Source organism: Rhincodon typus, chromosome 2, assembly GCF_021869965.1.
Source record: "Rhincodon typus isolate 14 chromosome 2, sRhiTyp1.1, whole genome shotgun sequence".
NCBI lineage: Eukaryota > Metazoa > Chordata > Chondrichthyes > Orectolobiformes > Rhincodontidae > Rhincodon > Rhincodon typus.
The window spans coordinates 136,629,632-136,653,162 of NC_063333.1; the positions used below are offsets into that span (position 1 = coordinate 136,629,632).

Here is a 23,531-nt window from a genome sequence, read left to right on the forward strand (position 1 = left end):
GGATGATCCAATTAAGATGTGGAAAATACTGAAGGGATTTACTAGAGGATTTTCTTGGAGCAAATGCCCCAGAACAACAGGTCATAATCATACAATTTGAATGAAGCCTTTCAGGAAAGAAGCCCAGAAACACTTTTTTCAGACTAATGGCAGACATCAATGATTACATTTTTGAGAAAGGCTGCAGTCAACTGAGCTTTTCAAAACTAAGGTGGGAATATTTTTTACTACAAAAGGCATAATGGGAAGGAATGACAAGTGGGTACAGTCATTTGAAGTATGGATCAACCATGACCTAACGAATTAAATGAGGTGCTGAACAATTTAAATTTGCTCCTAAATACTGGTTACTGCTGGGTAGATGGGGTTAAAATTGTCACTGATAACAGGGCATTCCTTAATCGCAACACCTAATAATTAGCTTCATTTGTTTAATTGTTGCATCACTGGATTCATTTATGGATTCAGTTGAAGGTCTCCTTTTAATTTCAAGCTCATTTTCTTCATTGCATGTGCTTTCTTTGCCTTACTGTGTCCAATATTCCAATGAAAACTATAGATCAGGCTACTTACAACTTGATAATTAGCAATGAACTTAGGTAGCTCTGATTGATTTCTTTTAACCAGTTGGTCAAGACAGCTAAATGCAACCAGTAGGAGTGGTGGAAGACTGAAGTGAAATGAGATTATGGGAGTAGAGAAACCGAACAAGATCAAGCTGAGGGGCCACATAACGGGAGAAGAACAAGACCAGCTTCAAGAGAACAACTAAGTTGAAGTGAGCAACGGAAATGGATAAATAACTCAAAAGAAATATTTAGGCAACTGAAGGTAATGAATTAAGAACATGAAAGTTTCCTACGTGTGCTATGTCCTAGATGTAGGGAAACAGTCAACAACTTTATTGGGAACATGTTTACAGATTCACTCTACCTCATCCAAAAGTAACTCCCTAAGGTCAAGCTTTTGCTCACAGTAGTTTGTAATCCAATACAAATAGCAGATAAAACTTAATATTTCACAAACTATTCAGGACTCAATTGACATAAAAGCAGTAATACAATAAATGTTAAAAATCTGAAACAAAAACTGAAGATGCTGGAAATAAGTTAGTCAGCATCTGTCGGGAACAAAGTGCAACTACACCGAGGATGTAATCTGTTTTCTTGACTTTGCAGTCAGTTTGGTCTTCACATTCAATTTGCATTCCATAAGTTTCACGTCAGTGTAATGCTGCAACTGCTTAACACCAGTGCTAGCCTTGTACTGTGAATGGGCAATAAGATGCTCAGTAAAGTAACTGTTTACACATTACATAATATTGCCTGGATTTCCTTCTCCTGTGAATCTGGGAAATGCATATGCAGAAGGAAGCAATATTGGGCCTATAACTCTAACTGCAATAGACGTGTAAATATAGCCTGAATCCATGGTTAGAACTAAACCCAACTTTGGACTGAAGAGCAGAAAGTCTCCTGACAAAGGCCAGTCTTATTCTCCATCAGTTTAATGTCAGATTAAGCTTTGATAACTGATTTACATTCCAGTATTTGGCATTGGGGCTAATACAAATTTAACATTATTAAACTCTTAGAACAATGAGATGAAAGCTGGTGTCTACTTGCCGATCACAATGTGTGGACACTCCTTGGTTGCCTGGTTAATTTCTTTCTGGCTAACTGTGGATGTTGCACTGCTCAGACAGGAAGCAGGTTCAGTTGTGGCTTCCTGGCTGCAGCCTTTTTCCTCCACTCTGCTTTTCTTGTTGTCATCGTTAAGTGAATTTTCCCCAGTCCCTCTTCTTTTATTGATGGTACTCAGACCTTTGACTGCATGTGGCTCAGTATTCTGTGATGTTCCTTCCTCAGGTTCTGCTGCAGCTGCTAATAAAGCTTCAGCTTCTCTTTCACTGTCTTCATATCTTTCAAAAGTAAAAAAGTTATACAGATGTTTTGTTACTCAAAAGCGAAGGCACACCAATGTAAACTCTAATGTTTGGTCTCAAATTCTGGAGTAAGACTTGAACTCGCAGACAATAATTTCAAGGCCAAGAGAACTACCGAGGGAGACTCAACTAATACTTAGAAAGTGGTTATAACTAAAAAAAAAGTACTTGTTTACAATCTTGATTACTTTCAAAGTTCAATTCATCTTTCATTCCAAAATAATACACATTAAGATGAAGAAAGACACATCATCTGAATTTTTCTCTTTGTTTCTTTTTCTCATTCTCTCAGCCACCACCCTGTCTCTGTTTCTCTTATTTTCTCCTCTCTCATTTTACCAATGTTTCCCCTTGTCTCAAAGGCATCAATAATTAAAGTGTTTAAGGGATTAATTTATTTCTGATGTTGTGAAATATGTAAATAAAAATATTGTTTCAAACCTTACTTAAGACATTAGAATTTTTAAGCTCAAGGAGCTAACATGACAAACGTATTTTCCAAAAAGTCACCTAAGTAATTCAATTCATTTGTCAAGAAATCATAATTATGACATATTTACATTTGATGATCCCATTATAAAGTGTTTATTCATTTATAAATGGTTTTGCTGTTGTAAATGTTCAGACTCTTACTCATCGGCAATAAGCTGGTAGGTTGAAGGCAGAAATGGTGTGGGGTGGCGTCAGGGCACATCCCCCACATATTCTCATCACCATGCACTTCTGCCAGCAATGGGCAAGCTGGAAGATCAGCGTCCACTTGGAGCCTATTTGAGTCATTTAACTGTCTGGTTAGAAGCCTTATCCCACTTCCTCAGGCATTTCTGCCCACACTGAGTGGCTTGCATGTTGTCATATGTGCAGAGTGTCTAGCGAAAGCTGTCTGACCTTAGCATCTCTTACTCCTCTTCGACAGCCCCATGGTTATTGAGATATTCTCTTCTTGCGGTTGCAATTTCAGCACTGGCCGCCACTGGTTGTTGTGCTACAATGGCTGCTTAGCTACCAACCCTTTCAATTGGGCCAGCAAGTCTTAGGAGTGGCCGGACATCCTTAATGGGGAAAGCAGCCACGTCAGTAGCGAGTTAATTGGCCACTAAGAGCGACTGTGTCTCCCAGGATTTGCTACCTACTATAAGCCACGTTCAGGCCCCAGGAATTTCAGCTGTTTCAGACCAACATTTTTAACACATTTTCTAATCACTGCACAACACCCAGTGGCCCTGGCAAGAGAGGTTCGGCACAATAATGTAATACAAGTTAATTCAGGAAGGGAGAAATGGTGCAGGAGGAAGGGCTTTAGATTCCTGTGGCAATGGGATCAGTTCTGGGACAGGACGCACCCCTATACCAGATGAATGGGTAACACATGCATGCGGTTGGACCAATGTCCTAGAGCTGTGGGTCAATGTTTAATGTGAATGACAAGGGAAGGAAAAGCTGGATGAAGTTTCAGAGATTAGTGGGAGATGCAAACTGTATTATAACAAAGAGTGATTCAGCAATGTAAAGGATCAGACAGGAGGGGTAACAGAAAGAAGATTCAGGTGATTTGGAGTATGGGTGTGAAATTGTATGAAGCACAGTAAATAAGATGAGGGAGTGATATATTACCTTATATAAAAGGTAAAGTCACCATATTTTTACCAGACCATAGGGCTGCTCTCTAATGAGACTGGTGGTGGTTTAACCTCAGTGTCACCACACCTCAGGTGAGGGGAAGAAGTTGAGAAGGAGAATCCTTCATGGTACCTCAGCCAGTGCAGGAATTGAACTGGATTACAAACCAGCTGTACTGCCAACTGAGCTAACCAACCCCTGACAATGACAAAGACCTGGCAAAAACAAGGGGAAACTTAATATTCCTGACAATGCATTCAGAAGAAATAAAGCAGAAACATAAGGAACAGCAAGACAGTATTGCTACAGTCCTGGAAAGGCCATGATGTCCTTGAAGATCAAATACAGATTCCATTTAAGTAGAGGTTTGGAAATTTGTCACCAAATAGTGCAGTAAGAAGGAGATAATGAAGCATGGTTTGCAGATGAATTTCAGGAAGATCCGAGAACAAGAGTACTGATAAGAGGGAACTCATATTTTCTAACATAGGACAGAAAATAATAGTATAAAGGGCAAGAGGGAGGAAGAATTCCTGAAATAGACACAAGAACTTTCTTAATCAGTGTTTATAACCCAACAGGAATGGATGTAATTCTGGGGAATGAAGTGATGCAGGCAGTGGTAGCTTAAACGAAGCAACATTTTGGAAAGAGTGATCACAATTTTTTTTGTGATCACAATATTGTTAAGTTTAGAATAATAGAAAAGGATAAGGAACAATCAAAAGTAAACACATTCAACTGCAGGGAAGTTATTTTCAATGAGTTCAAAAGAGATCTGGTCCAGATAGACTGGAATCAGAGATTAGCAGGTGAAACAAGAAGTGAGTAATAGAAACACTTAAAAGAAGAGATAATTTAGGTACAGACTGGAAACATTCCCACATGGGGGAAAGCAAAATACCCAGAACTACAGCTCTCTAGATAATTAAAAATGCAAGGACTGAAATGAAACAACAAAAGGAATATCATAATAAAGCCAGGCTCATAAAATAATATAGAACCAATTTGAATACACAAGACACTGAAGAGAATAGAGAACGTAAACAAGAGGGTAAACTGAATGTGTGAGAGTTGATTAGGAGTAACATAAGAGGGAAACTAAAGTATTTTACAGGCATAGAAATAATAAAAGGATAGTTAAAGAAAGGGTGGGTATAACTGGGGAACATGATGGAACTCTTATGGTGAAGTTAGAAGACATAGCTTAGGTACTAGTGCCCAGTACAGAAACCATCACACATTTTTCATGTACATTAATAATATAGGCTCATGTAGATGGTCCATAATTTTTTAGAGATGACACAAATTAGAAAATCAGCCACGTAAATGTGACGGTCAAGAAGGCACAACAATGTCTCTTCTTCCTCATGCGGCTCAGGAAATTTAGCATGTCCATAAGGTTCCTCACCAACTTCTACAGATGCACCATTGAAAGCATATTGCCTGGGTGCATAACGGCCTGGTATGGCAACTGCTCTACCAAAGACTGTAAGAAACTACAGAAGATGGTATGCACAGCCCAGACCATCACGGAAGCCAATCTTCAATCCATGGACTCTATTTACAATGCTTGCTACCGCAGAAAGGTGGCCAACATCATCAAAAACCCATCGCACCCTGTTAATGACCTCCTGCAACCTCTTCCATCAGGCAGAAGATACAGAAACTTGAAAACATGCATGAGCAGGTTCAGGAACAGCTACTTTTCGGCCGTTATCAAGACTGTTGAATGGACTCTAGCCACAAATAATGTAACCTCTATGCCTCTAAGTCTTTTTGATCTGTACATCCTTTGCTCACTGTGATCTGCCTGTACCACTTGTCAACAAAGTTTTTCACTATATTTCATTACAAGTGGCAATAAATCAATCAATCAAGTAGACAGTGAAGTGGAGAGTAACAATCCTAAGGTGGCCAAAACTGGTGGCATGAACAGAAACATAGAAAATGAAACTTAATGAAGGAATTTAAAGTGATGTATTTTGAAAGGATGAATGGAAATAGAAAAGTAATGATAATGGGAACAGTATCATCAAGTCACACATTATCCTGACATGGACTTGTAAAACAATTCTTCCTTTACCACGACGTCAAAATCATAGTACTGCCTACCTAACTGCACTCTATATGGGCTGTAGCAGTTCAAAAAGCTACCTCACCTTCTCAGAGACAATTATTTGCAAACAATAAATGTTAGCCTTGCCAGTAAAACCCACCCTTAAGAAAAAATAATTTAAAAAAATTCAGTTTAAAAAGATTTTAAACGTTTTAGAAGTCCAAAGATGTGCAGGTTAGATGGATTTGCCATGCTAAATTGCCTCGTTGTGTCCAGGGATATGCGGTTTAGTCAGGGTTAATATCGGTTATGGGGTTAGGATAGGGGGACTTTGTCTGGATGGGAAGCTCTTCGGAGGGTTGGTGTGGACTCAATGGGCTGAATGGCCTCTTTCCAAACTGTAGAAATTCTATGATTCTAAAAGGTACTCTAAAAACATTTGATAACACTCAACCAATAGCAGCAGTTAACAAAAGCTCACAATGAAAAATGAAAACAATGAAGCTTCTCTAAATAATTTTGAAAATCCATTCAGATAACATGTTCCTTACATTTCAAAGCAAAAACAAAACTTGCAATAAAGAAGGCATTGCAGCAACATTTTTTATATATAAAATGCCTCAACAACAATCTCTGATGGAAGCATTGTACCCTCGAAGAATCCTGAGGCTAGAATTCATGGTGCCTCCTAGAGACATCATTTTCAGCTAAAGAAGTAGCTGTGTAGAACTAATCATATGCATCTGTGTCTACAATGACCAGAGTTAATTTATGATTGATACCCAGTTTAGCAATTAATGGAGCATGCCAGGAACAGCTATTACCACGGCTGCTTCCTCTTCTGCAACCGTGCATGAATGGAAAATTACCAAAGGCTAAACCCGTCAGTGAAACAATTTTGATGAGCAGTGCAAATAAATCGTATTGTAGCAGGTTTGTATAAGATATTAAAACAATATTATAATGTGCCTGAGCTCTTCTTAGATCACAAGACTAAAACAAGAATACAAGTTAAAAGATCTAAGAGATGATTTATTTAGCAAGTCATATTAAACAGGCAGCAAATGAAATTTTCCACTTGAAAACTTTGAACCTTAGGTGTGATTTTCCCTTCTCTGGAGGTGGCGAGAAGGGAAAATAGTTGACTGTGTCAGAGGGATACTTTTCCCCTTCTCGCACTCAATGATTTCTGTGGGAGAATGTCCAGGGGTGCACTTCTTGATCCACCACCAATTAACGTCCCTAAGAGGTCAATTAATGGTCACTTAAGGGTCTCAACTTGTCACCTCCCTGATTACCTGCTCAAGCAGGTGGCAACTGTGGCTACTTTCTGACTGGGAATAAGACCAACCTGCTTATTAGGGGAGGCCTCCAAATGTTTCAATTTCTGGGCAATCCAAGGCTTCCAACCCTCCACTCCCTCAACACACCCCGTGTAATAACCATCCTGTGATCTGATGATACAGGACAGATTTACCTCATCATTGCTGGATCCCCTGTGTAGTGGGCCTTGACCAGAGGTATTTAGGACCCAGAATTTCTTCAAGGCCTGCAATAGGCTAAGCAGCTCACCTATGAAAGCCATCAGCTCTTAATGAGCTGACTGGCACCCAACAGTTTATGTTTTCTTGGGAGAGACGGCGATGCCTTAATTGCCACCGAGCACATTTGCACCCAAACTTGGTAAAGGGAAAATTGTGTCCTTAGTTTCAGACACATTCTGTAATGTACATCAAATTATCAGAATGGCTGCATTTTCCTTAGCTATTTGCCTCCAAGCAAGAAAATAATTATTATCAAGAGCCAGTTTAGTAAGGACTGTTATTGAAGTTGTAAGGGGATGTTGAAAAATGATCCTGAACTTAAAGAGTTACTTATTTAAGTATAGACCTTTGTGCAACATTGATCACTGTTCAGAAAAACTTTAAAAAGAAAAATAAAAATTAGATGAATCCTTTTTTCTGGTTTTATATGTGTTGTAGCTCACTATTAAAACTTATTCTCTAAGTAGATGAGTCAGAGGCTGTAATGATTGCTGTACATTCAATGTTACTTATTAACTTATCTTTCTGTGGTACATAAGGGTTCAAATTTAGTTCCCTATCTGGTCTAGGATCAAAAAAAATTTTCCTAGAAAAGAAGTAAAAAGCATTTAATTCCTTTCCTTTAAGTAGAGCCCACAATAACTTGTTCTCAAATCCACTCAGTAGAAATTCATTGCACTTAATAAAACTTAGTGTTAATTATAACAAAATACCTATTAACTTATTAAGCAGGGATTGGCTATCTTAATTATTTTTCCCTTATTGAGCTATCAGTTGAAGACAATTAGATTTTTGTTATACTCTTTCCAAAATGAAATAGACAATTGTGTATGTGAGAAGTACTTCTTCCCAACTAGATAAGAGTCTGGGATCTATCTGTAACTTAGAGATTATTATTTGAATGGCTGTAAATTGAAAGAGGGGAATGTGCAACAAGACTTGGGTGTTCTTATGCACCAGTCGCTGAAAGTAAGTAACCATGCAGGTACAGCAGGCAGTAAAGAAGGCAACTTGTATGCTGGCCTTCATAGTGAGATATCTAAATACAAGAACAAGGATGTTTTATTTCAATTATACAGGGCATTGGTGACGTCACACCTGGAATATTGTATGCCGTTTCCTTAACTAAAGAAGGATGTTCTTGCTATAGAGGAATGCAGTGAAGGTTTGGGTTTACCAAATTGATTCCTGGGATGGCAGATGGTATGAGGAGAGATGAGTTAATTAGGATTGTGTTACCTGGAGTTGAGAAGAATGATGGGGGATCTCACAGAAACCTATAAAATTCTAATGGGACTAGGCAGGTTAGATGTAGGAAAGATGTTCCCAATGGTGGCAGACACCAGACCCCATGGGTCATAGTTTAAGGATAAGGGATAAACTTTTAAGACAGAGATGAGGAGAAATATCTTCACCCAGAGAGTGGTGAAGCTGTGGAATTCACTATAGAAAATGGTCGAGGCCAAAACATTATGTGTTTTGAAAGAGGAGGTCGATATAGCTTTTGTGGCAAAAGGGTTCAAGGGATAAGCGGGGAGGTTGGGATTATAGTTTTGAGCTCGATGATCACTTATGATTATACTGAATTGCAGAGCAGGCCCGAGGGGTTGAATGGCCTTCTGCTGCTCCTATATTATATGTTTCTATACTATAGTCTCCTTTTGGAAAGGACTTTATTCCAAGTTTGAGGAGCTGGGTGTTTAGTTTCTCATTTTAAAAATATGGGATGTCTCTTTTAAGGTAAGGAAAGATGTGTGGAGAAATATCTCAAAATGAAAGTAACACTTCCCTTTCAGAGTATTTTGCCCCACTAATGGTATTGGTCTGGTTGTGAGATTTTATAATTCTTTCAAATTATTCCTAAGAAATATCATTTCTTAAAAACTTACATACTGATAAATAAACAGAGATAATAAAACTTGTTACCTGTTTAGCAACACCGTGCAGTTTTTGCCATGACAAACAATATCCTGATCCTTAGGTAGTTCATCTACCTGTGACACTGTGTTCTTCACTTTGGATCTTTCAGTAATAGTAAGCTCTGAGTCTGTGCTTTCAAGAATAGTCCCTATGGCCTCTTCATTGCTTTCATCAACTTTTATGCAGTTGCTTTCTGTTTCTTCATTTTCTTCATCTATTACATTCTCCTTTCTTCCTTCTGATATTGGTTCACTCATTAACTCTTTATTAATACTTCCATCGTCTTCCTCTGCTGGCATTTTTTCCATGGACCTATTATCTACAATATTTTCATACATAACATTGTTTTTCTCTGTCCTTTCATCAATTTGTCTGTTGATCCTTGTTTGGTTCTCTGCAGTGCTAAAACTCTTCTCAGGCTCAATATCACATTGTTCTTTTACAGCTGCGTCTTCCTTCTTTTCATTACTGGCATAAATATCTAAAACAGCTTCAGTAATCTCTGGAGCGATTGTTGAGGAGGTGCCCTCTGCCAATCTGGAAGATTGCGGCCCAAAGACACTTGCGTCTTTCTGAAACGGCTTTCCTTTTAATTTTGCAACATTTTTGCATTCTGCTTGACTTCTGATATTGTTCGGATCCTCAAAGACACTCGAGCCGTTGGCATTTTCTGTATTTAAACTTTTGATCTTTTGATCAGAGAAACTATCTGCATCCTCCTGATCAAACAGTGCTAGGAAAACAAGATAGAGAAATTAAACAGAATATTCTTTATGTGTGCACTGTACTGCACTAAAAAGACACTTTTTGCATACCTGTAGAATCTGGAGGCTTTTTCTTCTGTTGGGACTTAACTTCTTTAATATTTAAATTTTGCTTCCCTTTCACATCACCAGACCGCTGATCTTTCCCCTGTACAACAGTAAGAAGTAATTAAATTCCACATACACTTTACAGTAGAGTTTAGCATTGCAAGATTCCTAAGTTTTCTTACATGGTAATCTAATTTCATCTTTGACAAGTGAAGATAAATCTCTAAAAACCTGAAACAGAAGAAGAACCTGTGTGGTTTGATGCCACATGATTGAGTTTGGATCCAAGACTGACTGGATGACAAGAAGGCAAAGTCAAGAACTTTTCTCAGGCTTCGACTTCAAAGTAATATTTATTATACATTAGTACTTAACACATGGTAATCATAGATATGCCACATTCTGATCTTATACTTAATTAGGTAAATACTGATCTATCTTTGTTTGCGTGCTCACGGTAATGTGTTCTTAAGACTTTCTAAAGTTATAGTATAGTTTGGTGTAGCACAGTGTAACGGTCAATTCTAACTCCACCTACATTGTCCCATTTATGCTCAGTAACGTGCAAAGCCATGACATCATCACAAGGTTGCTCCAGGGTCCCAAAGTCCTTAGCCAGCCATTTTGCCTTAATTTTGTAGTCATCAAAATGAAAGGTGTTGCGATACAGAGTAGCCAATTTTTGGCAATAAAGTTCAGCATAAACCATGCTGATTATATGGAGAGTAACAATTCCTTTGACCCAACAATACCCATCTAAATTAGGCAGAGAAAAGCATCTGCTGGCATATCATATGTTTTTCACATTCATACGTCAATTAATAAATGTAGGAAAATGTATTTAGCAACAAGTAATGAGTGAACATACTTAAATTGCATTAACTTCCCAACCCAAGCATGAACGTCTTTTTTTAAAATTCATCATGTGATATGGGCATTGCTGATTAGCCAATATTTATTGCCCTGAAGAAGTCAATCATGAGCTGCTTTCTGAGCTACTGCAGTCCATGGAGTGTATGTAAACTCATGGTGCTGTTAGGGATTTCCAGGATTTTTACCCAGCTACAATGAAGGAACAGTAATACAGTTCCAAATCATAACCGTGTGTATTGGAGGGGAACAGTTGGAATTTGCAATATGTTCCCAGGCATCTGCTGCCTTTATCCTTCTGAAATAGTGTCAGCAATTTCTGGTGCCATTGCTGAGGGATGAATTAAGAAAATTTTTTTAATTATATAAATTGTAAGGAAAAAGAGGACTTGGAGAACTGTGCTGGGCAACATAATACAGCAGAAATTAAACATAACAATAAGAATGACTAACTGTCTGTTGTGGCTAAAAAGGCAAGTTTAAGTTAAAGAACAGGGTTAATTATCTTCACTGACTGTTAGAAGCATCAGATATAGAATGCTTGAAAAATATGTGGATAATTGGACGTTTACGTAAGGAAAATTTGATTTCACACTAACTAAAGAACATTTACACCAGGAAATGGGAATTAATTTAATATTCAGGGCTATAAATTATTGAGAAAATATTATTATAATAGAAAAGAGGACAGAATGCATGGAGGCAATATCTTGGGGGATTTTAAAGGTTAAAGGATTTGGCTAGACTGTAAAAGCACTCAGAGAGTTGGGTCAACAACAAGATTGTAAAAGTTCCTAAAGGCAGGTAAAGACAAGTTTTTGTTGTAATAACAGGTAGTTCTAACCTTCAATTATTAACCAGGAATGTTCAAATGGAAGTCAGATGATCAAGGCTAAACTGTCAATTGTGATACAGACCACACCTTGGTACTGGTAGACCCTCCAGCTACTAGGGTAGGTGCTGCAAGAGCAAAACTGACACTGGGGACCAGGAAATATGGCTCAGTGCCATTTAGGTGGATTTTTGCTGCTTTACCATTCAGTACCATTTTACAACAGGGATTTTAGACTGGACTAAAATTGCCAAGCTCAACAAAAACAGGCCAAGAAACTTAAGTTAAGTATTATCATGCATTCAAATGCATTCAGTCACAATTTTCCATCTGCTTCCAAAAATTATTCGAGCTGCATACTCCCTTTGTGCACAAGAATAAATATATGTAGAGCAGTTAAATAACTCCACAGAGGCTAGTATCCCATCACCAAGTCACCCTTTATGTACACGTGGAAAGTCTTTGACACTGATCCAGCTTTCTCAGTGTGAGCAGGTTGTCAGTCACTCTGTTTTTATGTCTGCCAGGGATCTCTGATTGAACCAGCTTAACAGCCCCAATCAGGGAACTCACATTCTGAGGTCCACCTGGCTGACCTCATTACAATCACTGCATCCCTCCCTCTCTGAGTCCAAGGACATAGGCTGGTTCACTTTTTTAACAGCTCCTCCTGGAGTGTTTTAGCACTGGGTCAGGTTCATCTGACTCTGCCTCTGATACAGGTGATGTGTAATGCACAGTTGTTTGCCTCTTGTGCCCAGAGCAACTCGGAAGAAATTCATTCACTTCTTCAAGCAGCAAAGGCATTGAGGCGCTCTGCGTGCATCAATCAACCCAATCTTCTGGTTGTCATCCATTTTAATTCCCCCTCCCATTCACCTGGCAACACATCTATCCTTGGCCTCCTCCGCTGTCAGAATGAGGTCAAACTTGGACTGGAAGAACAACACCTGATATTTCGCCTTAGGAGCTTACAGCCCAATGGCCTCAATATTAACTTCACCATCTTCAAAATCCCTCCACTCCTAGCCTTATCCCATGTCCAGCCATCCCCCTCTTCCTTGTTTCCCTGACCTGACCTAACCTGTCCATCTTCCTACTCACCTATCCACTCCACCCTTCCCTAATCACAACAACCCCCATTACCATCCCAGCTACCCTTCCCCCTGTCCCAACCCCTCCCTCTATTTACTTCTGGGCTCCCCTTCCCCTCCCAGTCCTGATGAAGGGTTTCAGCCCAAAACATTGACTTTCCTGCTCCTCGGATGCTGTCTGACCTGCTGTGTTTTTCGAGCTTCACATCTTTTGACTCAGATTCTGAGGTCTTTTCAATGCTTGATGGAAAGGGAGAACCCATGGATTCCGCCAGCCTTTCCATCTATTCCAAGAAGCCGAGCATGTTTTGCTCCTGCCCAGTTTGCGAGTTCACAGCTTTCATATGATCCACGTGTTTGTTCAGGACCATTGCACCTACGTGAACTCTATACTGAACCTGACCGCCATTGGCCATGCCTCTTACCCATGCAGGGCCACTTCTGTGGTTCCTGCACCAAATTTCGTCCCCTGAAGTAAACTATCTCTCTCTACCTTAGCACAGTCTTGATTCCTGCACTGGCATTCCTGATGCCACTTTTCCCTTTCAAGACCCCACAAGGTACAGGAAGATCAGCTTTAACCTTGTGCCGAGTCTTCTCCCCTGTAGTTGCATGAGGGATGGTCCTACAATCAAATAGGAACCAGGACAGTTTGGTATCTAGCGAAGCTGTAGGCTGTTTCTTCACTTTCCTGAAAGTTATGGCTTGCCTGAGGACCGTTTCCAAGGCTGACTTTTGGGAGTCGATGAAAAGGTGCCTGGATGGATGCCAGGCTGTGTATGAACTTTCCGTAAAATTCACCAGCCCAAGAAAAAATCTAAGCTCCTGTACAGATGAGGGAGCAGGGGCATCTTTGATCGCCCTCACTTTATCTTCCAATGGGTGTGACGTGGTCTTGTCAACTCTGTAGGCCAAGTAGGTTACTTGGTGTCCCTTCTAATGTGTACGCCAACCTGGGAGAAACATCTGAGGACTACATCTAATTTCTCTAAGTGCTCCTTATTGGTCTTCTCTGTTATTAGCTCATCATCTAGATAAATGGCGACCTGGGGCAGATCTTGCAAAATGTTCTCCATTGTCCGCTGAAATATTGCACAGACTGGCGATATCCCAAATGGCAGTCTCGTATAGTGGCACAAACCCTTTTGGGTATTAACTGTAGTACACCTCTGGGAATCCTCATCCAACTGCAATTGCAAGTACGCTTGGCTCATGACGGACAGCCCCCAACCAGCTTTCTGCATAAACCCTCTATGCGAGGAACTGGGTATATAACCAACTGCGAAAAGCGATTTACTGTTTGATTAGCATAGCCACAAAGGCGAACTGACCCATCAGGCTTCATAATCAGTACGACCGGTGATGCCCATTCCATAAATTGGACCAGTTTGATGACTCCTTCGCTTTCTAGCATCCTGATTTCTTCCTCTTCTTTTGCTTGTAAGGCAAATGGCATTGGGTGTTCCTTATAGAATCGTGGAATTGCTTCCTGGTCAACATGCAAGGTGGTCTTGGCTCCTTTGATAGTCCCTAGACCTTCCTGAAAAATTTACAGATATTTAATTAGGACATCACTCAGGCTGCCATTTTCTAATCAAAAAATATTGACTCAATCTGCTTCTTATAAGAGACTGGAACTGAAGTTAAACCCTTACTCTGTAAAGGCTCCCCATTACAGTTTCTCAATTTAGCTGAGGTCTTGTGCAAACTTAAGGGTTGGAGTCCAGAGCGAATTTTGTGAAAGACTGGTTCTGTGATCACTGAAACGGCCTCCACTAGAACCAAGTGATCATTTAACCCGAAGCTTATTTTGATTGGCTCTGATTTGGATGTTGTTAAGCAATGTAACTGTTCCAACCAGATGTAGGTGGACTTTCCAGTGTCTGCACTCTCCTGGATACTGGCCTATTGCTTCTCTTACTCAATTTAGGTCTAACAGGACTTTCCTGCTGTCTCATGTCTGCATTCCGGGAACAACTACAATGACTTGCCAGCCCGAATCCTGAAGAAAATTTTAACTGTTTGGCCAAGGCTTGGCATTGTTTTAGGGTTTTGCTGTGGGATGATCTAGAGTCCCTCTGTTCAGGAAATGTCCTGAGTGAGGCTATGCAATTGCCTTCACTCAGGAAGTGTTCCCCAAACTCAGTAAGACTGCGAGAGTATCCACTTCCATCGGAATACCCTGCAACTCATATGTTCCACTTGCCGCATTTTCCAATGATAAAGCCAGTTGTAGTGCCTGTTTGAAGTCCAGGTGGGTTTCAGCTAGCAGGTGCCTTTGCATGGTTACATCATTGATCATACATATTAAACGGTCTCTCAGCATCTCACTTATGATTGAACCAAAATCACATGCCTCTGCCAGTCATCTTAACCTAGTCAAAAATCCTGATATGGATTCCCCTGGTTCTCAAATTGCCCAGTAAAAATGACAGCGTCTTAGAATTAGAGGAGACTTGGGGTTGTAATATTCGTCAACTAAATTCGTCAACTCTTAAAACTCTTAAAAGTTTTTAGTATCCGGTGCCTTGGGGAAAATTAAGCTCCTAATAACCAAGAAAGCTGCGGGTCCACAAGCTGTCAGAAGAATTACTCATTGCTTTTCATCTGCCCCAATGTCCTTTGCCTGGAAAAAATAACACATTCTTTCCACCTACTGGGCCCAGACTTCAACGGCAGGATTGAACAAGTCAAGCTTCACAAATAACAGCATGATGCCAGAAATTCTTGCCCCAACTCAAAGATGACTGATGTGAGTGAATTTCTTCAGGGGCATGCTTTACTCTCATTGCCACTGAAATTACTCCATAGCCGGTATCCCATCACCAAGTTACACTTTATTTACACATGGAAAGTCCTTGACACTGATCCAGCTCCCTCAAAGCCTGCTCTCAGAGTGTCAGGATGTCTCACACTCCTGTTTTTATCTGCTAGATTAACAGCCCCAATCAGGGAATTCATATTCTAGTAGGTCCACCTGGCTGGCCTTGTTACAATCATGACAAGCAGTACAACAAGAATGATCCCCAAGTGCAAGGTAAAAGAAAAAATGTGATAAGTCAGTGCTCTGTAGTCATGATAGATCAAAATTATGGGCTGACTTACTATTAATACAATGAATCTACTACATAACTATAAGGGCAGTAGAATAAAGTCATAGGTGCTAAAACAGATGTAAGGTAAAATCTTTATTCAAAAGATAATAACTGTTTATATGAGTTGCAGGTATGGTTATGGAATCAAAGCAATTAAGGTTTGTTGAGTTGAAATACTAGAGGGACAAATTACAATTGCCTGAATAAACTGTTCTTGCTCTTGCACATCGTTATGTTATTGTGAGAAAACAAAACAAGTGACCCAAGTTATGTAATTACTTCTGGCTCCTAACAATATTCAATGATCTATTGAGTTGGGAATTACCACTGCTCTGAATAAGTATTTCAACAGCAGTACAGACTACCAGTCATAATCTGGGTATCTGTGCCAATGCAGGGCATAATCTGGAGATGAAGTGGGAAGCACCTCTAAAATATTGATCATCCTATAATTAAGTAACAAGAAATGATATCAAAGTCAGAATTATAAAATAAATCACCGAGCACTTTAGCCATCTACTTTCATTCTAAATTTCCCATTGAAATTTGGGACTGAATTATGTTGCAAACCAGCAAAGTGTCAATTTTAGTGAATTTAATGCAAGGTTTCTCTTAGTGAACCTTAATGAGATTTTCAGCAATTTTCTGAAACTCAGAAACTTTAACTATGCACCCAGCCTCTCTGGCCCCCATTCAGTACATCTTCCCTCTCACCAGAGTATTAAGTACTCACCACTGCTGGGATTTCCTGGGAATCCCAGGACCGGTGCCATTTTTAATATGCAGTTGTGTACAAATCAAGCACAGTCATTCCAAAGCTGCCCTGCACTGTTTGTGTGAATTACCCCAAACATGGCAGACAGAAAGAAACTGGCACCCTGCTTTGCGAATTGGGACTTGGAGGTCTTAGTGGATGGGGTGGTGCAGGCAGGAGGTCTGTCTTCTTCCACTAGGTAGAGAAGAACCACCATCGAATCCTACAAGCTTGCTCCAAGGTTACCGCTTGATCCAAAGGAATGCACAGCAATGCAAGAAAAAGATCAATGTGACATTTACCACAGTTCCAGGGTAAGTGCCAATACAGTGCGGAGCTGGAGGAACACTGCAGATCAGGCAGCATCAGAGAAGCAGGAGAGTCGATGTTTCAGGTCGGGGCCCTTCATTAGCCCCGATGAAGGGTCCTGACCCGAAATGTCAACTTCCCTGCTCCTCTGACACTGCCTGACCTGCTGTGGTTTCTCCAGCTCCACACTGTAATGACTATGACTCCAGCATCTGCAGTTCTTGCTATCTCCAGGGTAAGTGCCACCATCTCCTCTCTTCTTCCTCACACTCATTCTGTCTCTGCTATTGCACCAACCTGTACTGCCCATGGAGTAATTATTGCCGGGTGTCCCCAAGATGTAGAGTTGAAGGAACAAGTGACAAGCTGGAATAGCCAGTTGGCTGCTCTGACTTTCATACTGGGAATTGTTGACATTTAGTTTCTATTTGGCAGGTGGGAGAATGGGCAACAACACATCAATGCGGCGAGATTTGGTGATAATGATGCTAAAGCATGCTCTTGCTGTTCACTAGTGAGATTCTTGACTCACTATTCAACACTTGGAGAAGGAGCCGTTTGTTTTCGAATCTCATTGCTGCTGACCTCACCCAATATTCCCAACTTTCTCCCCAATGCCCTTGTCATTCAGGAGCTGAGGAGATTCTGTAAATGGATCCAATATCAGCTAATCTTTGAGTGTAACATCAGGGTCATCTTTTTTCATGGCACAATCTCTCCACAATATAGTTTTTAATGATTCATTAAATGGGAAAAGGTCAATCAATGTTGACAAATAACTACATAACAAGTAGTGAATGGAACAGATGGTCGTTGCTAAAAATAATAAAGTTCACAATACTCCATCCGTAATCCAATATGTGCACTCAAATCTTCTGTCAGAATTTCGAATCATTTCCACATCAGATGCAGTTTTAAGCAATTCACAAATTCTCTCTAATCGTTAGTTAAGACACTCTAGGAAGGAATAGATTGGAGTTGGTTTCTGGTTGAAAGCCATCTCCTTTATTTAACCAACATAATTTTAATAAAGCAATACTACTTTAATTAAAAACAAATGTTCATTTTCTTTAATGGGATGGAAAAGAAATGGAATATTTAAAGCTCTGGACTAGAGTTTCTGTTCAGCAGTTTCCACTGAACAAATCTCCTCATTTATAGATTTGGAGCAGAATTGTTGCAAAATAATAAAACAAAATTGTGCTGTTTTATTTTCTCCTAGCAATTTTCTTCTTTTATCTGTCACTGATCAGGTGAGAGTTGACATCTCAGCACTTTGATCAAGTGGTTATCATACCTTCTATGGCAGCCATCTTGCTGTACTGGGCAGGAAGCAGGAGTAGTTACATTCTTCTCCTTGTTGCAGATCATGAACTATTGTGGAGGTTCTTCCCTGCATCTGCATTTCGAATACAAACCTTCAAGTGGTAGAGACAGGATCAGCACTTGGAATGGGAGGAAAGGATTAGAGCAGTGGAAACTTGAGGAGGCAGAGGGAAAGCTGCCAGTATGAGAGGAATGAATGGTAGAAGAGCTAAAACATGCCAAAATAAACTGACGGCAAGAGATGAAATGGGGTGAAAGCTGTCTGTAGGTATTGGTAGATGAGTAAGAGCTGAACAATGCATGTAGAAACTGAAACAGGGGTCTGAAAACGAAAGGAATACATGAGTGAGGAAAAGAAGTAGGTGAAAATGACTAACTTGAAATGAGGAGCTAAGCAGGAACTAAGGGGCAAAAATTTTAGTAAAGACAAAAGGATGAGCAAAGGGCTCGCATTTTTTGAGGAGACTGGGTGGGAGAGTATCAACAGGAAAAGGTTGAAGAGGGCGTTTCCTGTTAAGTTGGTGGGAGATGGTGAGAGACAGGGTGTGTTCCTGTAAATTCAGGGAAAGTAGGATTGCCTCTGTAAATTGGGCATAAGATGGTTAGAGGGAACAAGGAGCCCCTGTAAAGGGGAAGATTAATTGTTCAGGTAGTTTTAATAGAGCATTTTTGATCTGTTTACTGTGGATTAAATCAAATGTTACTTAGCTTCCTTAGAATTGCTTTTAGATTGAATATCTGCTAAAAGGTTAATGTTTGTTGCTACGTTATTCTGTGGCTTATTATTATACCACCACCTGATATATTCATAAAGGATTTATCCTAGGAATGCTACCAAAGGCTTCCTTTTTAATGTCTAATGAAGATTCAATGATGGCAACAAGGAGACTCACTTTGTCAGAATGTTGTAAATACAGAGGCCAATAAATCCACATTTCAGTTCTGCTGCGTTCTTACCCTTCTGCTCTTACATACGATTGTCAATTGACAATGAACACATGGACTCACATACATTGGTTAATAAATACAAGCGATCAGGATGCACAGGTTCAAAGTTCCAAAGCCGCCTCTTGTCCAAGATGGGAGATTTGGCAAAGGAGCAGTTTGCTCTTTCATGATCCATTCTTGTAATGTTAAAACATCAATAAAAAAGTCAATAATTTTGGTCTGCTGTTAAAATACAGGCATTGTAGAATTACTATAGTAACAATTGCTGCTGCAGTTTAAATAATACAGCCATGAATGGCCACTACGTTAAACTAAGGGAGAATATACGAATATCAGAACATAAGAAGTAGGAGCAGGAGTCAGCCATTCAGTCCTTTGAGCTAGCTCTACAAATTAATAAAATCATGGATGACCTTCTACTTCAAAACCATTTAGTTGCACTATCCATTTATCTTTTGATGTTTTAATGTGTAGAAATCTATTAATATCAGTCTTGGACATACTGAATGACTGAGCCTCCACAACCTCTGAGCAGAGAATTCCAGAGATTCACCAGGCACTGAATGACAAAATGCCTCCTCATCTCAGTCCTAAATTGCCTGCTCCTTAATCTGAGACTCGGTTCCCTGGTTCTTTACCCCCGATCAGGGGAAACATCCTTTCTGCACCCACCCTGTGGTTTCCTGTGAAGAATTTTGTACGTGTGAATGAGATCAACTCTCATTATTCTAAGTTTTCAAGGTAAGTCTGGAGTCTTGCTGGGTGAGGAGAACAGACAGAATGTTGGGGGAGCTAAGGTGGACATGACAGTGGGGAGAACAAATGTAGGGATGGCATGACCTAGTCGGGAAGGAGCTTCTGATGGGCACAGGAGGCCAAGATGTCAAGTTCCCCTCCTCCCCCCCATCCTTTGATCAGACACCAGTTCACCCATTGAAACATATCAGTCTGGACACTTGGCACAGCCTTCCACGCTGTGGGTAAAATTTCACCAGCAGTGGGCACAAAGGATCTTAGTGATGGTGTTAGGAATCAGCTGATACCGAAGTTATCAAGGATCCTGCTATAAGCAACAGGAGTCTTACACATATATGTGAATCTAAGAAAAATCAAACAAGTTCATAGAAGCAAAGTGCTCCAAAAAGCTGACAGTTCAAGAACTGCCCCGAGGCCTTAAGACAGGCAAAAACTGTGCACACAAAAACAGTTACCAACAGCAACAGTGTCAAAAATATTTAGCTACAGTGGCTACCATTTCCACCTTGAAAGAGTCTGATCAGCTCAGAAAGCCTTCCAGATGATCTAACTGATTTCAATTGACGATCTCTATGGGATGGTGATGGGGACTCCATGGTTAACGGGCTATGGAGCTAAGTAAACATTTGGTTGATGTTGTTTGTATCTTTTGTAGAATGTTGCCTATGACAGCCAAACACAAAACTGGTCTGGAGTTTATTTATTTAACATGTTGTCACTTGTACCTAAGTACAGTGGAAAATGGCTAATGTCGCCACGTTTCGGCGCTAAATTGTACTACAGAATAAATTGTATAAATGGTAAAATACTAAATAAATTAATATTAAATTGATATTATTAAAACTGAAACAGCTTCAAGAGTTCATCTTTCCCTCTGTGTTGACTTCACTCTCTCTGCTCCTCCAGTCACTGCCCGGCTCCTGGTGTGCTCCTTTCGTACAACGACCAGCGCCATTGCTTCCGTGTCTGCCACCTCTGAGCTGGAGACAGTCACACTGCGGGTCCCTCACCTCCTCTGATGCTGGACATCCGCTGACAGGGTCCTGGCTCTGAGTTGGCGAATGGGGTCCTGACTCGTCTTCTGACACTGCTACCTGAGATGGAGAGGGGATGGAAAATATACGGGGCCCAGCCTCCCGCAGGAGGACATCAGGATGAGACCCAAGGGCAACCAAAACAACAGAAACGTTACCCAGCTGGAAAGATGATGAGGAAGCCGTGTGCATGAGAAACCGAGCCCCGCGCTCAGGAGCCGAACACTGCCGACTCCACTGCCATGGAGTATGTGTGTGATATTACCATTGGTCACAGCAGTCATTTTAATGTGAAGTCTGTTAGGTATAGTATGTTTGGTGGATAACCTTGAGTTGGGTTTCGTGTTCTTCTGGAGGTCATAGGAAGGCAGCTCCTCCCACACATCTTCCCATTCTTCTTCTATGATCTAAATACCCAGGCCTTTGTTCTAATACCCACATCCCCTCCCCCCACCCCATGTTTTCTGTCTGGTCTTTTGATCTGAAGATAAAAATAGTTCAAAGAATTCCCATGGTAAGTACTTGGTTTGCTGCAAATGAGACATGCAGTTGACAACTAAAGTATCACAAGATGAAAATTATGCAGCACTCAAAATACAGATCAAAAATGCCAAAAGAAATCACAAACCCAACACTTCTTTAGGAAGTAAGTTTCCAAAAATCAGTCTATTAAATTCCTACATATATAGCAAGTAGCAGCAATGGAATAAACAAGTGGAAACAACATTGGTGACTTTGGAATAAAAACAGAAATAGCTAGGGAGTCTAAGCAGCTCTAGTAGTTTCAGGTCCAGTGACCAAAGGTTAACAGATTTCTCTCCACAGATGCTGCCAGACCTGCTGAGTTTCTCCAGTAATTTCTGTTTTTATTTCAGGTTTCCAGCATCTGCAGTTTTTGGTGATTTTGGTATGGGACCAATTTATGCAGCATTGCTTCAAATTAATAAATCAAATGATGATCTTGCACACTGAAAAGGAAAATGTTTTAATGTTTCTGAATTTGATGTACCTCAATGAGCTAGTTCATAGATGAGTCTCATTAAATCAACCACTTTACTGTAGAGATAATCATGGAGCTGCAGAGCAGCAAGGAGAGGGATGGGAGACTTTAGGAGGATGAAGTTGACCCTTTCACCTCAAAACCAGTACTGGGCATCCCTCAAAGCCTCAACCTGGACTGCCTTCACCACGAACTCCAATACTACCTCTAAGAACCCTCTCTCTTGGAGTTCGAGCCATGCTGCAAGCTGCTGCCTGCCCTATGTCACCCTTGAACACTCCAGTGCCTTCAGAGGCCCGCACGTATACTGCTCCACAAACTTCGAATTATGATAATCAGCAATTACTACCAAAATTGGGCCTAAAACCCAAACGTTCAATTCGGCACCACTTAAAGACATAACAGCCATAACCCCCAGTAAAGAATGTTTTTTTTAAGAAAAAGGCATTAGCATCGAACATCTCAAGGGTTGAGGCCTACTATACAATGAATATGAGCTTTTTGGAGCGCAAACAAGAGAATTCGAAATAACAGAGATAGTAGGAACTGCAGATGCTGGAAATAACGTTGTTAATTGGCGCGATTAAAATTCCTGGAGAATTGGTAAGTGCGTTCAAAGTTACCTTCTCCTTTTTCCTTCTCAATGCCAACTTTTGTGAGGCGATTCCCTTTCTAAAGGTCCGCTGCGGATCACTGCCTCTCCCCCTTGATGCGAATTGGCCTTTGAGAATAAACTCAGCAATTTTGGAATTTTTTAAGGTCTCGCCCAGGTAGTTGATGACTTGCTGTACTCCGAGGAGCACGTTCTCGATTCCGTCTATCTTCTTGGTCTGCTCCTTGGAGCTCTGATTCAGCTTTGACAACATGTCAGAAATGTCGACGGGAACATTTGCACTTTTCTGTTCGACTTCTCGGCGGCTGGTGACCTTAGTCGTTTCTTCTTTGTCGGCCGTCAGCATTTCCACCTTCCGCCCAATCTTATCAACGTCTTGAGTGATGCTGTCCAGCTTCTGAACGACTTTCTCCTGGATGCCCAGGAGTTTCTCTACAGTCTGGCTCAACGATTCGAGTTTAATGTCCATCACACCGAGCGCATCCCCGGAGGTGCCGCGAGTGCTCTCAGATAATCTTCTGGAGGGACCCGTTATCACAGGAGGCCCCTGACTCTGCATGGCTTTGGAATCAAACACTTTGGCCAAGGAGTGCACCAACGTGCTCGAGTTCTTCCTCGGCGGTGTGTTCATCGCGGCCTTTGTGACAGATGATGCAGATTCACTACCAAGAGAAGCAGAACAGCCCAAAGACCTTCCAATTAGGTCAATTTTCACCAACAGTAGCCCACAGCAACAACAAAATCCTTTGGGTTCGTGTTATTCTCTGCTTCAGGAGGACTCCCTGTGAGTTTCTGCTGTACAGCCTGTGAAATGTTTGTCCGTGCTTGGGATTGCGGGTTAATAACTGCACCGGAGACTTTCATGTGTTTCTAACCACACAGCAAAACTCTTTGACATTTCAAGTTCCTGCAAATGATTCCAACAGGCGTGCAGACAAATATAGCTGAGGCCATAACCTGACGGGTGACCGCTGACAATCCTTTCTGCTCACTTGCCTTC

The 23,531-nt window shown here is 40.7% G+C and overlaps 1 protein-coding gene across 1 annotated transcript in view; it reads right to left on the minus strand.

The window, feature by feature from the left end:
• LOC109928019 (myosin light chain kinase 3-like) overlaps positions 1-23,162 on the minus strand; it is a 45,933-nt gene extending 22,771 nt beyond the window's left edge. The window contains exons 1-4 of the mRNA XM_048609073.1: positions 22,542-23,162; positions 9,904-10,000; positions 9,095-9,821; positions 1,622-1,921 (exon numbers count right to left, since the gene is read on the minus strand). Of these exons, the coding sequence (XP_048465030.1) occupies positions 1,622-1,921; positions 9,095-9,821; positions 9,904-10,000; positions 22,542-23,162 (1,745 nt within the window). The remainder of the gene's footprint in view (positions 1-1,621; positions 1,922-9,094; positions 9,822-9,903; positions 10,001-22,541) is intronic.
• Between the last annotated feature and the right edge of the window lie 369 nt (positions 23,163-23,531).